This window comes from Anopheles darlingi, chromosome 2 (assembly GCF_943734745.1).
Source record: "Anopheles darlingi chromosome 2, idAnoDarlMG_H_01, whole genome shotgun sequence".
NCBI classification, from domain to species: domain Eukaryota; kingdom Metazoa; phylum Arthropoda; class Insecta; order Diptera; family Culicidae; genus Anopheles; species Anopheles darlingi.
Genome location: NC_064874.1, coordinates 37393268 through 37411902, shown reverse-complemented (window position 1 = coordinate 37411902; position 18635 = coordinate 37393268). Strand labels below are relative to the sequence as shown.

The 18635-nt window shown below is 47.9% G+C and overlaps 2 protein-coding genes across 8 annotated transcripts in view; one reads left to right on the top strand and one right to left on the bottom strand.

Annotated features, from left to right (window-relative positions):
- LOC125948606 (acyl-CoA Delta-9 desaturase-like) overlaps positions 1-10396 on the bottom strand; it is a 12920-nt gene extending 2524 nt beyond the window's left edge. Inside the window, exons 1-2 of one of the 7 annotated variants that reach the window (XM_049674839.1) lie at positions 10141-10396; positions 1-265 (exon numbers count right to left, since the gene is read on the bottom strand). The exon at positions 1-265 is cut by the window's left edge and continues 51 nt beyond it. In XM_049674839.1, coding sequence (XP_049530796.1) covers positions 1-175 — 175 coding nt within the window. In that variant the 5' untranslated portion in view covers positions 176-265; positions 10141-10396. Of the gene's footprint in view, positions 266-1368; positions 1637-3615; positions 3766-8948; positions 9321-9364; positions 9549-10140 lie in introns of those variants that run through there. The other 6 variants (XM_049674838.1, XM_049674840.1, XM_049674841.1 and 3 more) reach the window with 6 other exon arrangements.
- LOC125948523 (uncharacterized) overlaps positions 1-18635 on the top strand; it is a 345242-nt gene that overhangs the window by 84528 nt on the left and 242079 nt on the right. The gene's annotated exons all lie outside the window — the stretch shown is intronic.

Here is an 18635-nt window from a genome sequence, read left to right as displayed (position 1 = left end):
AGACAGCAGCCAGATGAAGGTAACCGAACGCGATCACATTCCTCCAGACCAGCTTGATCTTGCGCTTTTCGGCACGCTTCAGCGGGGTCACATCCTTGGCCAGTCCACCGTCGATGGTTTCGGCATCAACTTCGTTCAGTACACCCGTTGCTTCAACCGTTGCGTTCGGTGCCATTTTTGTTGGTATTTTCGGGTTCTGCTCCTTTATTATAGTGTTATGCACCTGCCTGCTCCTGATTGGAGGAGGTGTGTAATGTTAAGTGCACTGAAATGAAAAAATATAACGATTCGAGATGAATATTTTTTAAAAATTCATTTCACTCCACTAACCATACAACGCTCTACGTGCACTTTCTTCGTTTAATATAAAAATGGCTATCTTTGACGTAAAATGAAAAAAAAATGCAACTATTCCCATCCCACGTTGCAAATAAACGAGGAAAATTCTTTAACAATTGTGCAACTTTACTCATTTCTGAACCGTTTTGAGCGCAACAACAAGCATCAAGCTTTTATGACCTAGAATTCGTACACCAAGGAATATGAAAACATAACAGTTTCTGCTCTTGTAAAATGGGGTTTCAAAGGGCCATTTGAAAGAATTCACTAGAATATCACCAACTCACGAAAACTGAAAAGGTCAGGGCCGACAGTCAGGAGACAGTGCTGCTGCTAATCGATAGTTATAAAGCGAAAACTCGTACCCTTCTCTCAACACACGCAGCACGTAATATGGGCAAAACTGAATTTCATGCCACACTACAAAGCTGGTCATCACCACCTGCCAGGGCTGGCACGATAAAAGATTCAACCCTTAATCAAGGTTTCAAAGGATTTCACTCTAAACAGAGACACGACCCGGTGGTGGTTAGGAGTTTCCTTGGGCTGGATTGCACACGATGGTGCGAACACGTTTCTCTACTGGAAGGACGCAATATGCAGAGACCAGCAGAGAGCTTACCGAAGCTGACTGACTTCGCACCACACTACGCCACACATTATTGATTGCGTCCTTCGCGATGCGGAATCAATTCGAAAGCTCTCGTTAAACTAGACAGGAGAGGAGCAACAGATGGTTCACATCGCAACTGCTGGGTGTTTTTAATGGTGGTTGTATTGCTGCTGCTGCTGCTTCTTCTAGCTGCACTACACGCACCTGACGCCCTACATCAGCTATCTAATCCGTCAGTGAAGGAAACAGTTGCTATTCTTCACACGTATCCACCACCCTCATCATTGCAATCAATTGATAATGGTTCACACACTCCCGTAGGTATCCTGGAATGAGTTCTGTTACATCGTGGTACATCGACCTAAGACGCACCAAACACATTTTTGCCTTATCCAGTGATATCCTTGTCCACTTACCCCGAGCCGCGTGAAATTTTCGGCAAGTTTAACATACAAGTAGATAAACTGAATTAAATGTTTTAAAACATGTGTTTTGTCGCTTGATATCAGTGCACTAAGTCCGTGGATAAGCAGCACACACGACGCGTCCACAAAGCATCCAGCACAAAACTGGAAAGAAATGACAAACCCAGAATGTGGTGGCCTGCTGCGCACAAAGGATGATGATGATGAGCCCGGTCCTTTCTCACTTGCTCTCACTAGAGCTTGCTCTTTTCCCGTAGAGCAAGCGTCGTCTCGACGTAAAATCGACTAGTTTATAGATGGAAAGGGGCGGGGGGGGGGGGGGGGGAAGCAGTTTGATGAACAACAACCCCCCCAACTCTACACCCGAGGAGAGCCAGCTAGTGAGCTCTCTAGAGATGATTACTCACGACGTTTGCGCTCTCTCCCATCGAACAACATAAAAACATAAACAAAATGTACGTTCGTCAGATAGGCGAAAACATCGTAGAACCGGAAATGGTCCGGATAGAGAGTTAGGGTTCTCGCTCTTTCGTGCGACTATCATTTTCTCTGCAAGATCAAGCCTGCTACTACATTCGTAGGAGCTCCCACCCTTCCATGCTCCGTCTGGATCGATATGACACGACGGGACAAATCAGCATCATCACCGCACTCTGGCTCGGCGGTCGCCATCTAGTCGTCTCGTCGTAAACACCCACCAACCCATTCGCTCGTCCTTTTTTCTCTCCCAAGATACCCACCGCCCACATCTAGTAAACTTCTCTCTCTCTCTCTCTAGCACTCTCTCGCTCGATGGAGTCTCCTTAGTGTCCTTGGGCTGCTATGGCGAAATGCTGCTAGCTAGTGCGCCAGCCAGCACGCAGACCGCTACTACGATGTGAGAAATTATCGATTGCAACCGTCTTCTTTTCGGGGTTGCTATCATGTGGTTGCTTTGACGAAGTGGTGGGTAAGGTAGCAAGCATCATAAAGCCCGGAACAGCTGATTTTCCTGCGGGATCCTCGGCATGTTGCCTTTAAAGGATGCTCTCGAATTGTGTTAGGTACTCTTCCCGTTCTATTTGGTTGATTAATGATTTGATTTTTTCTTCTAATTACCACCACCACTAGGTATGGAAGGTTTAATTAGTGGTTAATGTACGAAATTAGCACAATTTTGTTTTTGTCGCTGCCATTTCTTAAAAAGAAAGACGCAAGGTTTGGAATGACGCACTTCGGCATGATAGACCATCCCGAGATGTGCCTGTGTGTGCGTGATGATTTTGTTTAATTGAGTCGCAAAAAATTAACTACACAGAAGTGCCGCCTTGTAATGCGTAAATTAAGCAATGTGCGCACCACCACTAGACCCTCCACAAAGTGTAATGAGCAAAAGCACTGATCGCTTACAAACGCAGATAACTCTCTAGAGTCGCAACTGTGCGAGCAACAATTAAAATTCTAAGCGGATCATATTTTTTTTGTATTGGACCAGGCCATTCCAGACCATGGCAGGGGAAGAAAAAGCGTGGACCATCCGCGTCTAAGATCATCACCGGTAGCGGTGTGCTCACAACGCAACCCATTTCCGTACCGCTATTAATTACATTATGCAGTCAACGGGGTTTGATCGGTAGAAGGAGCACCTCGCTACCACGAACGCAACGTTTTCAGAAGGTAACGATGGAGTTACCGGAGCTGAGCTGACTAACAATTGAATAGGTTTGATTCCTATTCCAGAATCATTGTGATCGATTAGCGATGCGGATTTGTATGTCAGCTGGTACAGCTGGATTTTAAGTTACCGGCGCAAAACAGCACCAAACCTTTCGAAGCACTCTCGGAATGGCTTTGAACTGATAGATACAATAGTGACAGACATGCCTCAGTTAGCGGACGAAAATAACCAAGAGATCGGTTTGCCAGTCGGTCTAATTTTGTAAAGGATCCGGACGGAACTATCGTTTTTAAGCGAGTGGAAACATCCTGGCTCGTACTCGGCACACTACGACCATTTCTTCTTACGTAGATCGAAGGCGTGTGTCTCGTCTCACCGATCACGAAACGGGCGCAGAGAGCCATGCCAACTGGGTACAACTATTTCAGCCAAGCTCGATCCACGACAACCACACCATTGAGTTGTCGTTGCCACATTATCGTCTAAAAAAAAAAGCGCTCAACGTATCTTAGCCCCACAGCCGGTCACAGGCAACGCTGATTGACCGGCAATGGGAAAACGAAGTATTCCTTGACACTCACCACGGTAACAATCACTCTTCTACCCAGGGAAAACACAACACTGCACGACAACTCATCCGATGGAATGCTAGTGCTTCGCGGTCGGAGTTCGAGAACGGACTGAACGGTTGAGGATCCCGGTTGAACCGAGTGAGTCTCGGGCTAGTGAAGAAAATAAAACTAACTGCCGCCCTGGTTCATCCACAATAACCCCCCCTCAACCATATTAAACCCGACAGCCCGCTATCAATGAGCATGGTGAAAGGCACCACTCCGCCGCCGTTGTCGTGCACTGATAAGAGAACCGCGTGTGCCGACGCGAAAGGTACAGCGACCGTGAGTGAGTCGCACTAGTTCCCACAGGAATGTTTTTTTATTTGTTGCGATTTGCCCTCCAGGTTCTGTCGTCAGCAAAGCCGCGGTCACACCATCACCATCACCACCACCACCATCATCACCATCAGCGTCATCAGCTCTCCGTCAGAGGCTGAGAAGAGAAGGTCAAGCTCGAGGTTGGATCCAGGGCAGCGGTAATAGCTAGCCACCGGTCAGACACGTTGCGAGGCACTAATCAGGCACGTTACCGATCCGGTGAACCAGTCGATCAATCACAGCTGCAGCAGCAGCAGCATCACCACCAGTGTCATGCGCGCATTTGATGCGAAAGCAACACGAATGGCGTTGCCACTTGCTAGATGCTTCGCTTTGGGTGGGGATCTTCCACAGATAATGTGAAACACCGCGGTCACAACAATTTGCCAATTGATGGGACACAAGAGGCAAAACGTCAAAAGGCCCTTTAGTGCCGAGCAAGCTACTTATACCGCACCCCGCTACCGTGATAGATGAAGGTGAACCTAATTTCCAGTTTTCCAGTGCACAAATCCTTTATAGCCAGGCAGTGGTGCTCTGTTGTCGCAGTGTCATTCAATCCACCACCATAAGCACTGCGCCCCTCCCATGAAAACCGCGCCACTCAAATCGATCGCCACATCGCCGAGAGCTTGCCAACAACAAACGAAGTACGACCACGAGCACAGACAGCACACGCTGCGCGAAGCTCCGTATCAGCTCATTGTCACGTGTTTCGCGTGCCAGCGTCAAGTACAATAAAAGGAGATGCAAGGCAGGCAATACTAGAGCCCGAAAAGCAGAGTATGCTCTGATGGTGTCTCAGCAGCTGGGCCGAGCTGAGCTTGCGCCATTTTGCTCGCTGGATGTTGGGCATGATTATCCCGTCATCAAAAAAACACAAACTGAAAGCAAGATCGCGAATTGCCCCATACCAGCGTCGTGCTCGTCGTCGTAACAGGGTTTGTAGTAGAGCACATTGTTAACATCAATGGCTTCCCAACTGGAGACAACAGGCTACATTTGATAAATAAGTAAATCAGTTCACAATAGATTGCAAACTCGATTCAAGCGTTTCATCCCTATTGTATTCGGCTTTTTTGTCAACCATGTCAGTGATCTTCAAATGTTGACAAGGTTTGCTCTAACAACAGGAGTTATCCGTTATTGGAATACAGTATCACATTTAGTTTAATAAAAACATAAATTGTATGCGCGAACAGTGGCATTATGTATGTAACAAAACATTACACTTGCTGCACGCTAACGCGATCAGACAGAGAGCCAGACAGGCAGACCTGTCAGGCTTATCTCTCATGTTATGGCCCATAAACGATCACGTGTCCACAGCAAGTACCCGAAAAAGAAATGGAACCATTATGACCTGACTAAGCAAAATAACATTCCCCAAAAAATGTGTTGTCTCATTAGTGTTTGTGTTTAGCTCTACGAGCAAGTATGTGACATTAGGTAATCGAAGAAAAAAAAAAGGCTACAAACACAAACCATCAGAGAGCAGTAACCAGATGCGTTAATTATTATGTCTGCCCTGTTAAGCCAGCTACAATTTATACATGCCACGCCAAAACACGAGTTGAGGAAAGATCGTCCGAGTGCGAGACCTTTGGTAACCTCCTTTCGGGGCAAAATGAAGGGGGCAAAAAGCCCGCCTTCCGGCGACTATCGCTTGCACAAGCGAACCGCTGAGCCCTCCGAACTCCCTGCGGATTCAGAGTGGCTTTAGAATAATTTGCTGGCGTATCACGAGCACGATACCACTTTTTGCACAAGACGCGCAATGGTTGGGGGGCCTACGCCGGGTTAAGAATGGAATAAATAGAGCCCCTCATGTTACGCTACGCTGCATTGCGATGCACGTAAGTATTGGCCCTCGAAATTCGTACCTTGCCCCGTAGCATATTTTAACATCAGCTGCCTTATGCCTTAAGGAGGTGCGCGGTGGTAATAAAGTGGTAAGAACTCGAGCATTTCATTTCTTTTACTGTTTCCAAACACAGCCACGCGAACCGACCGATCGATCAATATGCTTTGGGGTGAATTGTGAAGTCATTTTTTTTTTATAAGAACCAGCACACACACGCATGGTATCGTGTGTCTGATATTGCCGAAATGGGGGTCCGTGGCGTACCTTTACGATCATTTTGCTTGGCTCAGCACGATCGCAGTAGCCGGCGCGAGAGACTGGATGTAAAGCGAGAATGCCAACGCGATCATGCGATGGGTTGCGGGTTTGAGTAGGCTCTTTTTGGGGTGAAAACCTTGTTTCATTTCTTCTCCTTTCACTTCGATCTTCATCATAGTAAGCCCCTTCCCGGTCGGTTCAGTAAGCAAAGCAAACCCGCTGGTGACGACAATTGAGGAGACAGCAGTTTCGGCTTGGCCGACCATGGCCGACCGGGAGGAGAGTGGTTGCCAAATTGGCACAAAATTTCTCCTTCGAAAAGTGGTTCCCGATCTTCCGGTGGAAACGGAAAAATGCCTGGGATGAAAAGTCGGAAAGGGCAATGATGATGATGTGGAGGGAGTACTGCCCTAAAAATATGTAAACATCGGCTACTACTTCCAAACCCGTGGCTACAGCTTCACGTTGCTCCCACAATGTGTCACGGGAATCGCACCCTCGCCATTGCGGAAGAAACCATGTTTCGTTTTAACGCCACAACGACGTCAAAGTGGAAAACCGAAGTCTGAGACCAAGTGCGGTGGCGGCGCTCCTCGGCGTATTGCTCAGTTCCTATCGATTTTGCAGCAGTCTCCATTAAGCCAGCGTGTCTCCATCGGCCGCTTTACCTTTCTACTTTCCTTTGGCCTATCGTTTTGGAATCAGTCAGGAAGTAGTAGTAGTAGTAGTCCGAAGGGTGTTACGGCTTGCAGTATCTCAATATTTTGCCATGGCCGTCGCCGATCAGCCAGCTGTGGCCAGACTGCGCGCACGGACGCCCCTCGCTTTTGCGGTTCCAGCTGAAGTAATGGCTGGTTAGGTAAACTAAGAAATGGTACTAACTTCACCTTTGCGAACTAAGCGCAGCGCATCAGGAATGCCGGTAACCAAGTGAACATCTTTCTTCCCTTTCGTTGGCGGCGACCACCGATACACAACCGATGCAAGCGCAGCAACCTGTTGATTATGCAACGGACTTGTGAACATTTGCTGCTGCATCGGTTACTCTTTTCCTTTTCTATTACTACGGCGCTTGGCTAGTGAAGTATGCTTCTCGGGGTGATTGCATTTATACCTCTTCTTCTTCTTCGTGATTAATTTCTTTTGGCTTCAATGGCAGCAAATGCTTATGGCGCTATGAAAAACATTGACTGAATTCGTTGTTTTGTGCTGGCTCACCAGAAGAGCGTCTGCGTTACTATGTTACTTCGTCGCGTACGCTGTTGCTACTATCATTCCCCCGATACAAACGGCTTGTTGCTGGCCGGTTAAAGGATTTGGCGATCTTTTCTCTAGTCGATCGATAACTGAAATTCCATTTGCACGACCGGGGGGAGGAATGCCCCTGTGCATGCCCCGCGCAGTAAAAATAAAACGCATCCGTTTCGCGCAAACCAGAAGCTCCACTCGCTTTCGCGGTCAGTCGTCGGTAATGGTAATGGCGATCTATTTTTGCCCCCATCCGTCCTGGTACGGACGGTGGAAACGACCGGGGTGTACACTCGGAAGAAGCGTGATGCTGACCATTCTCTTCGCAGCAAAACACTCGGTGCGGGGGTTGGCGGTTGCCGAAACGGTTTAGTTCGGGGGATGACACACACCGGTACCGCTTGTATGTTAGCAGCGCGATGATGTTTTCCAAATAAAAAAAAAACAGAAACCAGGAGTTTGCTCCCATGGATAGAGATTCAATCGCTATTGATTCAATTCAGCTATTCGTTTGCTCTTCGCATTTACCGATGACTAGCTCTGTGTGTGCGTGTTTGTCTGGTGGTGTTTTGATGCTGTTTACCAGAAGCAAAAACTCGACTCCGCTTGCCACTTGCAGTGGAATGTGAAATGAGTATTCTGTGGGATTTATGTACCCAGACTTTCATGTATCGATCAGTTATAGGGTAGATATAGATAGTCAAAGCTACCAGAATAAATCCTCAAGGTAACCCGCTTGAAAGGCTCCAACAGCAGCATCTGAACGCAGTCGAACGACTTCTTTCTTTGGTTGAGTTTTCTGGATCGCGTTAATTGCCTTCTCACGATGAACTCTACAGTGAAGTGCAGAAAATACACAAAGATCTAGTAGGTATGGCAGCGCATCAATTCTTATAGGCAGCCAACCAACAAGGTCTCTTGCGAGCATCCTTATACAAGGTGAAACAAGCATCGCAGACCGGTGGATGTCCTTGTTTATGCAAAATTTAATGTATAGCATTATCCATAATCGATGCCACAAGGTTGAGGGGATGCTTTTGAGCGAGAGAATAGGATGTTCTAGCTGTACCAGGATAGTCGTCAGGGCAACAAGGCCAAGTTATCTGGCTGCACCTCGGCCGGTAGTCGAAGGGAACAACTTTACGTAATCTCTTTCCATTTTGCACGCTTCACCTTGATGATGATGCTGATGATGATGGGTGGAACCCGCTAAACAGAGTGAGGGCGCACACACACAAACACACACGCAGCTTCATTCTGTGGTGACACAGTAGTCATGTTTTGCAAAGATGCATGACCTACAACTAACCTCGATCGGTTAGCACTCATCCAGGGTGCCAAATCCGAGGGGTATCGGAAGAGCACGTACCACCCTTTCAGAGTTTAACACCCCCCCCCCCCCACTCTCACCCCCTCGCGCTTTGTGCAATCTATCAAGTGAAGTGTGAAAACAGGCCTTTCTTTATATCGTTCTCGCCTTCCAAGCTTTCTCCTCTGATGGCGACAAATGTTCGTTCCGGTGCAATTTAGACGACACACCTATCTCTCCACTTCACACCAGCCCCCCAACTGATACTACCTTAATATCGCTTTACACACCCCTCACCAGCACCTTGCTTCTTCGAGGCACGTTATTATCACGGAACAACTATATTCTCGGACGGTGTACAACGACAGTAATGTTAGTTGCTACCGCTAAACGGCTCACTTTTGTCACCGCAACACCGTTTCCGTCCGTCCGTCCGTCCGTCCGTCCGTAGCCTTCTTCGATCGCGCTCACTTTTGCTCCAACACCAAATGGGGAACGTTCTTTACCCACACAGGCACACGTACACGCACACACTCCCACCTTTCTTTTGCACGCACACGCAAGCCGTCCCCGGGTTGACTCCAAAAATGCGAGCGCCACCCAAAAATTGGCCCTCCAGCCGCAGCAGCAGCAGCAGCGGATGCGGATGAACTCGATGATGATGATGATTATGATGATGATGATGACGATGATGGCGAAAAACGGGACACTCGCGTTGCCTACTAGGGCTTTTCGCTGTTGCTAGGGTCTCGTCGTCGCCGTCGTCGTCGCGACTCACCGTTGTCCGCGGTGGTGGTCTCTGTTTAGCAGCGGCTACCCGTTGTACTTGTCGCGCGAAATCGCGCAGCTGCCGTCGTCGAATTGAGCTGGCCAGAACGGGCGCAGCAAGGTTATATATAAAAATCTCCAGCCTGCGTCCCCTACCACCATCACCACCACCACCACCGGCGTGTGCGCCCGACGCCGGTGGACGCATCATCACGGTTCAGCGTGTGCCGGAAATCGTACCACCAAGCATCGCGCACCCAACCTACACCCGGGATGGCGTCAGACGAAAAAAAAAAAATGAACGGTGGAAAAATCTAAATGATCCTGCTCCTCCTATCAGCAGGCCGTTGCGGATCCTGGTCGATGCGCCTCGGATGATGATGGTGAGACTTGGTGGTCGTCACGCACGATGAGGCTCGGTCGCCCCAACACAGGAACACAAAACACACGTCAGCATGTGCATCCCGGGGTGGAAAAGAGATGGCGCATCGCGTTCGCTTGACACCAGCGACGCCCTTTCCTCGAACGGCCTCATCACTCATATGTTGCCACTTCTGCCCCATCCCTTCAGCCCAGTGGCTAGATTAACAATCCTTATCGTGCGAATTTACCGCGATTCGCCACTTTCACCCCCTAGCTTTACAACGAACGTAGCAAGCGGTTTCGACCGGCTTTGCAGCTTGCTTGCCTTTCCTTTCGGCTGTTCTGTTTCCTTCTTCTAGCTTACCTTTTACACTTATCAGCGATCCTGCGCCGGAGCTCTCGATAAGGACCGGTGTGTGTGCCCGTGATCACGGGTGGGATGGAGAAAAGCACGAACGCACGGGCAGCAGAGAACCAACCACTCCGAAAACCGGCGGCGGCGACCGCGATGCAGTTTTCTGCACACGCTCGAAAGGGTTTAGGGTTGCAGAAAAAGGGGTTTTTTTGTCCTTTTTCTGATCCTTGCCGAGCCGCACCAGAACACCCAACCGTCCGTTCGATCGTCCAAAGAAAACTGTGAAAAGAGAAGAAAAGGTGGCGGCTGACCGTTTAGAAATGTATCGTACGATGCGCAACCACTAGTGGGCCTGCTCGCACACTCGCTTTTCGTTGGCGTGCTTGCTGTGATCGTTCTTGTACTGTCGAAGCACCGTGCGCAAAAGTATTGATATCCGCTTTGAAACGCAAATTTTAGGCCATCATTCCTCAGCTCAAGCAGCAGCAGCAGCAGCTCTTCGCGATCCATTATGGTTTGTATCAGTTGAGCTTCCTTTCGATTACGGGTAACACGATGTCCTCGAGTGCCATTGTGCACCGACAACCGAAGCCCATTGACCGTTAATCCACTTCAATGCCCGCGGTCGAGCTGAAAGCCGATAATTTCCCAGATTAGAGCATCATTGATGAGAAGCCAATGATTTATGGGTCTTGGTTGGGCGGATTAAAATGTTTTCGACTTCGTTGTCACGCTTAAGCTGTTTATTTGTGCGCGCGATAAATAGATCAATCATAAGCCCCGATTATCCAGTTTACTGTTTTTGGCGATAATTTTCACGATTCGTAAACAACGGTGTCTGTAGGCCACAAATTGTGCGACCTGCAAGCTAGGTAATCTTATTTTCACCCGTGAGAATCTGTCGGGCACAGTCATGGGGGAAGCGGTACCAACGGGAAGAAATTGTGATAAGGGGTTTGTTTTCGTTTTCAGCTGCTCGTCTGGCTCGGCACATTAGGCGGATCGTCAATTAGCAGGTGTTCGTTATCTGGCACCGTCCGAAAGGTATCGATATGCCGACCGGAATTGGTATTTGGCAGTGAGAAAGCCGGATCACGCATTCGGTAGATGACACTGACGGAGCAGATAAGGGACGCAATCGCAGGGACGGATCACAGTGGACCCAACCTTATGTTGCAAATTAAAGGGGTAACGAAATGAGCAATCGTAGACCAGGTAGGTGTAATTTAAAATATTTCCCATATTCCAATATAGGGTCTTTTGTGGAATGACTTGACTCATCCGTAGCCACAACATTTAATCGCAAGGAATGGTGGATGATGATTCAACTATATGATTTCATCACATTTCATCAGAACAATTTTCACCCAAATAAATCGCGAATTTTTATGAACGCGTTGCTCGACGGTGGATATTGGTGGATATTGTTGGGCCACTTTTTCGCGCACCGTTGGCGAGAGAGAACAGATGCGAAAATTTGCCGGCTTCTTGCAGGCGGGGGTAATGGCGATTGCGTGCGCGAAAGCGAGACCACTATAGCGGTGCCTTGTTGCTTTGTTGAGAACGCTCGCTATAGGGGCCACGCGTGATTCACAGAGCGTGGCGTGTTCGCGGAGTATACAGAGCGCGCGAGAGAGAGAGAACCACGTCGACGATGAGCAAATTGGCCGTGCAAGTTGCGTGTGTGAGAACATCACGCCATCCATGGTTCCACCGAAAAGCAGCCGCTAACCGACTTTCCGATCGACTCCGCTAGCAAACGGGTTCAAATTGTTTATCGTAATGGTTGGGTTAAATGCATAGAGACCAAGGAGTTGGTCCAGGTGTCGTCACCATCCGATGCATGTAGCAGCTGTTTGTTCTACCGTTCATAATCTCCAGCCACTGGAGTGCTGAACCACGGCGCTTTGCTGTGCACGTGCTGGGGAGTGCAGTGCGCGCGATGTTGGTGTCGCGTTGCCGGGTTTGCTATTGACCTTGACCATTATTGTCGGGGTGATGTTGTTATGGGGCGGCTCTATGGCAGTGGATCACTTCGCACTTGCGGTGCACGCCTTGTACGCCTTTCGCCTTACTACCGGCATTATCACTAGCAATAGGTGGCATGATGGATGACGATGTTATGGGTTTTACGCATCGACCATATGACGAGAATAGTGCATGTTCTGGTTCTGGTAGTACATGAATGACGCGGCAGAATTAGCGATTATGGTCCGACCATTGGAGGTTTGTCACCGATAGGAACACAGCAGCGATAGACGCTACGATGATCTTGCGTTGGTCTTCGCGATCACCTGATATTCAGCTGTTTCAGAACGCTACACATACAACCATCAGTGCCGTTCTGCTCGTAAACACGACAACATCAAAGATTAGATGTTCCAGAGGATTCAGCATTGTGGCTAGAATTTTTGTGGTAAAAACAAAACAAAATTATCTCTTAGAACCAGCATTTAATTGTAAGAGAAATACAATAAATAATAAGCAAATGTATCAATTTAATAGTAGCTCAAACTATAATTATTTTGCTTAATTGTTTGCTTTATTCCAGAAATGCATATAGTGCAGGTTGCTTTTAAGTGAATGGTCTAACTGGCCATTTTTAATTGAATGTTATTTAGGGTCGCTGAGGTGGTCCATTAGCCAGCAGTGATAAAGCACCAATCGCACTCCCATATTTTGCACCTAGCTATGTTACGGTCACACTTTGGTTCTAATTTAAGATATTCCTTTAGTTATGTGTTTTCGATAGTTTTCGGTTCTCTTCTACGGTTACGGTTAAAAAACGGTCGATTCAATTTTAAAAGTATCTTATTTCAAAAGCTTGCTGTCTAGAGGGCGCTGCCATGGTGCCGTCCCACTCACTCGGTCAAGCTTTTTTAGCGACAAATTTTCTTCAGCACTTCAGCATTTTTGCCGCTCCCGTTTGGTACCTCGCTCCCGTTTGGTACCTCGCGTTGGTACCTCGCTCCCGTTTGGTACCTCGCGTTGGTACCTCGCTCCCGTTTGGTACCTCGCGTTGGTACCTCGCTCCCGTTTGGTACCTCGCGTTGGTACCTCGCTCCCGTTTGGTACCTCGCGTTGGTACCTCGCTCCCGTTTGGTACCTCGCGTTGGTACCTCGCTCTCTTTTGGTCTTTTGGTCGAAAAAATATTGGCAAAAACGTAGTTTTGAATAAATCTTCGCCAAAATTGAACCAAATATTCTTGAAAAGTTGTAGTTTAACAAGGCATTAACTTCGAAAAATTAAGTTGAATGGTTTCTGCACTAAAATTCGTCAAAAATAAGCCGTTTTTGGACCCGAAAATACCAAAGCCCCTTCTTAACAGAACGTTCACTTACCCGTATCCTTAAGCAAATCTTGGATGCTGCCATTCTCTACGTCACTCCCATCTCCGGCTGCTGAAAGCGAAAGGAAAACAAACGTATTTCATTAAATGACCGCTCGAAAACTAAACGAAAACGAAGCAATATCGTACAGCTTTGTATTATTTTCACCTCTGATTCAGCAGTTTGCACCTTCATAAAGGTACAATAAAAACGACTCGTGGCTCCACCACTTAACAGACTGAATGTTCACCTTAAGCAAATACTGTTTTCGTCATACGTGCAGCCACCATCAGCGCGCTTCACGCTTCAGACAATGGGCGTACTGTTTATCTTTATATCGAAGCCATCCCGCGAGCGAGGGCCCTTGAAATTTATCGGCCAATTATGGACGTCAAAAATATTTGCCGACACAATTCAACGACGGTGTTCAAACAGAGTTAGTAGCCGTCGACAACTCACAGCAGCTTCTGTGAACAGCAGTCAACACAACTAGTACAGTTAAATGCGATAATCAATCGCCGACGTCACCTTTTGGCGCTGACTCAATCGTTCAAACCATTCCCGGCACCATCGTGGCGGTAGCGTGCCATTCATTGTGTGTCGTGTGCCCCGGCATTGAAGTCTTTTATTTATGCACGATTCTCCTGCCATGTTCGTAATACTCCGGTTTCGGCACCGCGACCGCGACGTTCGTCACCGGCCACTAAGTAAGGGAAGTACGCTCGCACCGAATATCGCGAATTCCGGGACCCCCGGATTATGCAATCGATCGATTCAAGGAATGGATCCCTCGCCGCGACCCAAAAGGTTGCCCACTTCTAGTGCACCGGATATGTGCCAGCTGCGAACGTGCCGGGAACAGACGTAACGTCCCTGGCAACGGCCAGACCACTCATTCGATTTGCATTCGATTTCCTCTCCCAGCCTTTCAGCACACAGCATCAACACACGGGTTTCACTTTCTAATTTTCCTCTTCTCTCTCTCTCTGGGGGTTCAATTCCCGGCCCATTCCGGGCGTACACCAAACGCACAGTGCGCGCGTGGGGGTGCGCGTGATGATGCCCGTGGACGAAGTGCACTTCATTCCAACTTCCGTCACGTCACACACAGACTCCAACTTCGACCTTTTCCGAAACGATTTTGAGACAATTTCAATCAAAGAAGGCGTCACGCCGAAGTGCCTTTGTGTGAAAGTGCCAGCCACCGAATCGGGCTGCTACGATTGAAGCCCTCGCAAGCAAGTCATCGGAATCAATGGTCTAGCCGCCTATCAGGAAGCAAACTGTGTGCCGTGGGCCCCGAAAACACGGTGTACGGTTTCGGAAGCGGAACATGTGGAATGTCGATTGGCCACGGTACGGTCGGCCACGGCGTGAAACGATCACTGAAGTGCAGAAACGACACTTTACGCCTTGCTCGAGATGCGAGCCTTCTTATGCAACACTTCTTATGGAGGAGCATGTCTCATGTGTGGAAGAGACGATGCCTCGATCGACGTGCAGCTTTTCGGAAAAACAAGTTCCTCCCCGTGACGCGCGTCGTCACGTTTCTGCTTTCGATCGACGGTCGGTTGATTTGATGCTCGAGAAAGGGGTGAGGGAAACAATAGATAAACCCAGAGATGTCCAGTGACATTTCACGGCTCGGCTAAGGTATTCGCTCGGCTGGAAGCCTCTTCCCCATCCACCATCTTGCACGAGGGTGATGTAAGCGATTCATAAAATAAACGATTTCCATCATAGCACAGCCCTGCACTTCGGGATCACCATCCTTTGGTTTCCCTTCCTCGCGGAACTAACGACCGACCGTACGACCGGGCGACTGGCATTACTTCCGGGCAACCTTCAGCATGCTTTTGGGACGTGCATGGAATGCGGTAGCGCTTCATTCATCACAGCCAGGCACGCCTGGAACACGCCGCTCGCCGCTCGCCGCCGGCTCACCTGTTAACAGTTCGGCGTGCGATCCGTTGTTCGTGTTGGTCGTCGCCGGATGGTGGTGCGACCCAACGCCGGACACCGACGCTGACGGTTCACCAAGGATTGTCATATTTGCACCGGTTGGTGCACCGGTGTGGTATCTTCTTCGATGTGCAAGACCTTCGGATTAGCGTTTCAGAAACGTTCTTCCGGAACGATGTGAAGGTACACCAGGCAGACAGACAGACAGTTCGACCGTTGGCGGTGTACTACCGGTTTTGGGACGTGCACTGATGAGGCGGACAGTGATAATTGTTTTTCACCATGATAAACAACTCATGTCGTACGGTTTTACACCATCACTTGCGTACTAATCGATCGAACGGCATACACTGCACTTCACTTAAGGGGTTACGGGTTACGATCTCTTCCTCATACACACGGAGCACACAGGCAGCACACGGCTAACGGTATCGTATTGAAAACGGTACCGACGTTCTGGCGGATCACTAGACTGCGCTGGATATAGTGAAGATAAAGCAACATCATAAAGGGGATCCTTTGGGGCTTTAGAAACAGCGGGACATCCCCACCCGCCAATCGTCTATTGTCATTGTCCACTAATCCTCAAGATAGCCATTCACTGTGTCCACCATTACAAAGTTGCAAAGTGCAATTAAGGATCGCGATCAAATATCGAAAAAAATCCCCGAAAAGGCGCAGGAACTGTAAGCGAAAGTTGAACCGTTCCGAGGTGCCGATTGTTGATTAGATCATTCGCTTGGACGCAGTTTGCATTCCTCGGATCGGATGGTACGGCCGTGCTTATCAGGCGAGTTCGCTCGCTAATTGTGCCAAACCCACGTGAGCTGCGTTCCGCGATTGTCACTGACGCTGACGTCGAACCCGGGACGCGACGAACCCGACGTGACGTTCCAACGACCAGCACCGCCAATATTGGTCTCGCTTATCGCCTATCACGCCTTCTTCCGCCCCACCGCACCACACCATTCCGCCGTGACCGACCTCGTCAGCGAGTGGCAATCGCTATCACGGATGGCGGTGGCGGCGGCGGCGGCGATGGCGGTCCACTCTCTCGTGGACCAATATTCTGCGCATCCACGACCGTTTGTTTGTTCACTTAATTATCGTCTTCGTAGCGATGGTCGACCGAGCGAAGGGCTAAGATCAGACGAAACGATCGATCGGCTGCTGCTGAGCTGCAGCTGGTAGTGGAGAGCTGAGGAGAAGTCTGGGGCGAAAAGAGACAAGCAAAACAGAGAGAAAAAGAGAGAGAGAGAGAGAGAGAAAATCGTGCATGAAAGAGTGAGGGATAGAGAATTTTAAAAACTATACACAGTTAGAAAGAGACAGCGGTGAGATAGAAAGAGAGGGGATATAAGCGTAGAGAGAAACAAATGACTTCAACGGCCCATGATCAGCGACGAACCTCGTTGCCGAACGATGGCGAAAATGAGGCACGATCGTCATGCGAGAAATTGGCCAATGTTGTAGAGCCAACGAAGCGAACACCAAAATGCACCCTCACAGATGCTCCTCTCGTCGTGTTACCTGGTAAACGACTGTGAAAAACTGTAGAAATGGTTGCATCTGATGAGCATACAGAAAGAGTTCTTGGTTCAAACGTTGTTCACAGGAAGAAAAGGTCGTTAATTATAGAATTAACAGTCGCCTGAAAGCGGAATGAAGGAATAAGACAAAATCAACCTTGGTCTTTTGTTCCTGCTGCGTTTTGGATCTATTCTTTAAAGGTAAAAAGATAAAAAAAAGCAAACATCGGGGGGCTGGAACAAGCAGTAGGAAGCGAAGCTCATTGGAAAATATTGAGCGTCGTTTTGTCTTCTGAAACTTTTACTCTTACATTTGGCAAAAAAACATTGTTTTACACTGGATTTATCATTGAAGACATACAGACTGTGATAATAAACATATTTTAATGGATGTTCACACGGGCTCACAGCTTACATCCGGTAAGGCTCAAGGATTTTAAGCACAATGGATTTCAACATTCAAGGCGTATGCAAATTGTATCCCTGCGTGCATACTATACATGGAATAATTTCACGCATCTGTCGTGTGTTAATTGTGAAAACAAGTACGGAGGGAAGCGTTGCGAAAACATATTTTTTTAAATAGGTCACCTGGAGCATCGCTCATCTAACGATTCCCACAACCCGCAAGGTCACCGTGCACGATGACAACTGATTTCATTCACTATGCCTATCTGTGTTGTTTTACTGAGCGGCCAGACAGTCGGGCGACTTACTGTAGTCGACAAACAGGCTCGTCCAGACGACGACACGTTGCGAATTCCGTTGTGCTTCGCAACGAACATTCAATCAAATATGATACCTCTGTCCTTCTTACCGTCCTTCGTTCGTTTACGATCGTTGCAACGCGACGCGTTGGTGCACAAACGGGCATCTACCTACTACAGTCGTCCTGAGCGATCGACACGATTCCTTCCCTAATATTGCGATTTCTATTCCGCTAGCATTCTGTTTCTCTATAGTGACGAGAATTCATTCAACACTACTTTTCACATAAACATCAAATGAAAACGCTTACGATAGTTCGTTCATACCTGCAGGGGTAATGGCAACGCACTGATTAGCAAATAGTAAGCGGGCCGTCTTTTCGGCAACCATCACATATGGTGGAATTATTGTAATCTTAAGCATACGAGTAAGCACGTTTTGCATCTAACTGTTCGAGCATAACAAATCACTGACTAATCGCGGTGACAAACGGAACGAAAATGTTTTTATGGGATAAACATTCGCGACGAACCGTCTTATACTTCCAGTGTTGCGGACAAAGACGAAGTCGTAGTTTTCTGCATGCAAGTTGTTTAAAAAAACTGTTTGTACTGTATTTAATCCATTCATTTCGTGCGGAAATCAATGAAAACAGTAAATAAATATCAGAGTGAACCGGCTTAAATATAAGCTGCTTTTGCTCACTACGATTTTATACATGGAATAGCAGTAATGGCAATTTAGCGTTTCGAAAATGATCTCCTTTCTGACTCCTTTTTTGTTTTATGAATCGTAAGTACTTAAGTATGAGTATATGAAAACCCTCGATCTTTAAGCTTAAATCATCTTAAAGAAGGCAAATGTTTATAATCGATTTCAATCGAAGCCTTCGCACTAAGTTATTTAATGAGATCACAATCAAAAATCGCAAAAATGCACTTCGCCATTCTTTCTGAGATATTCTTGTAAAATTAG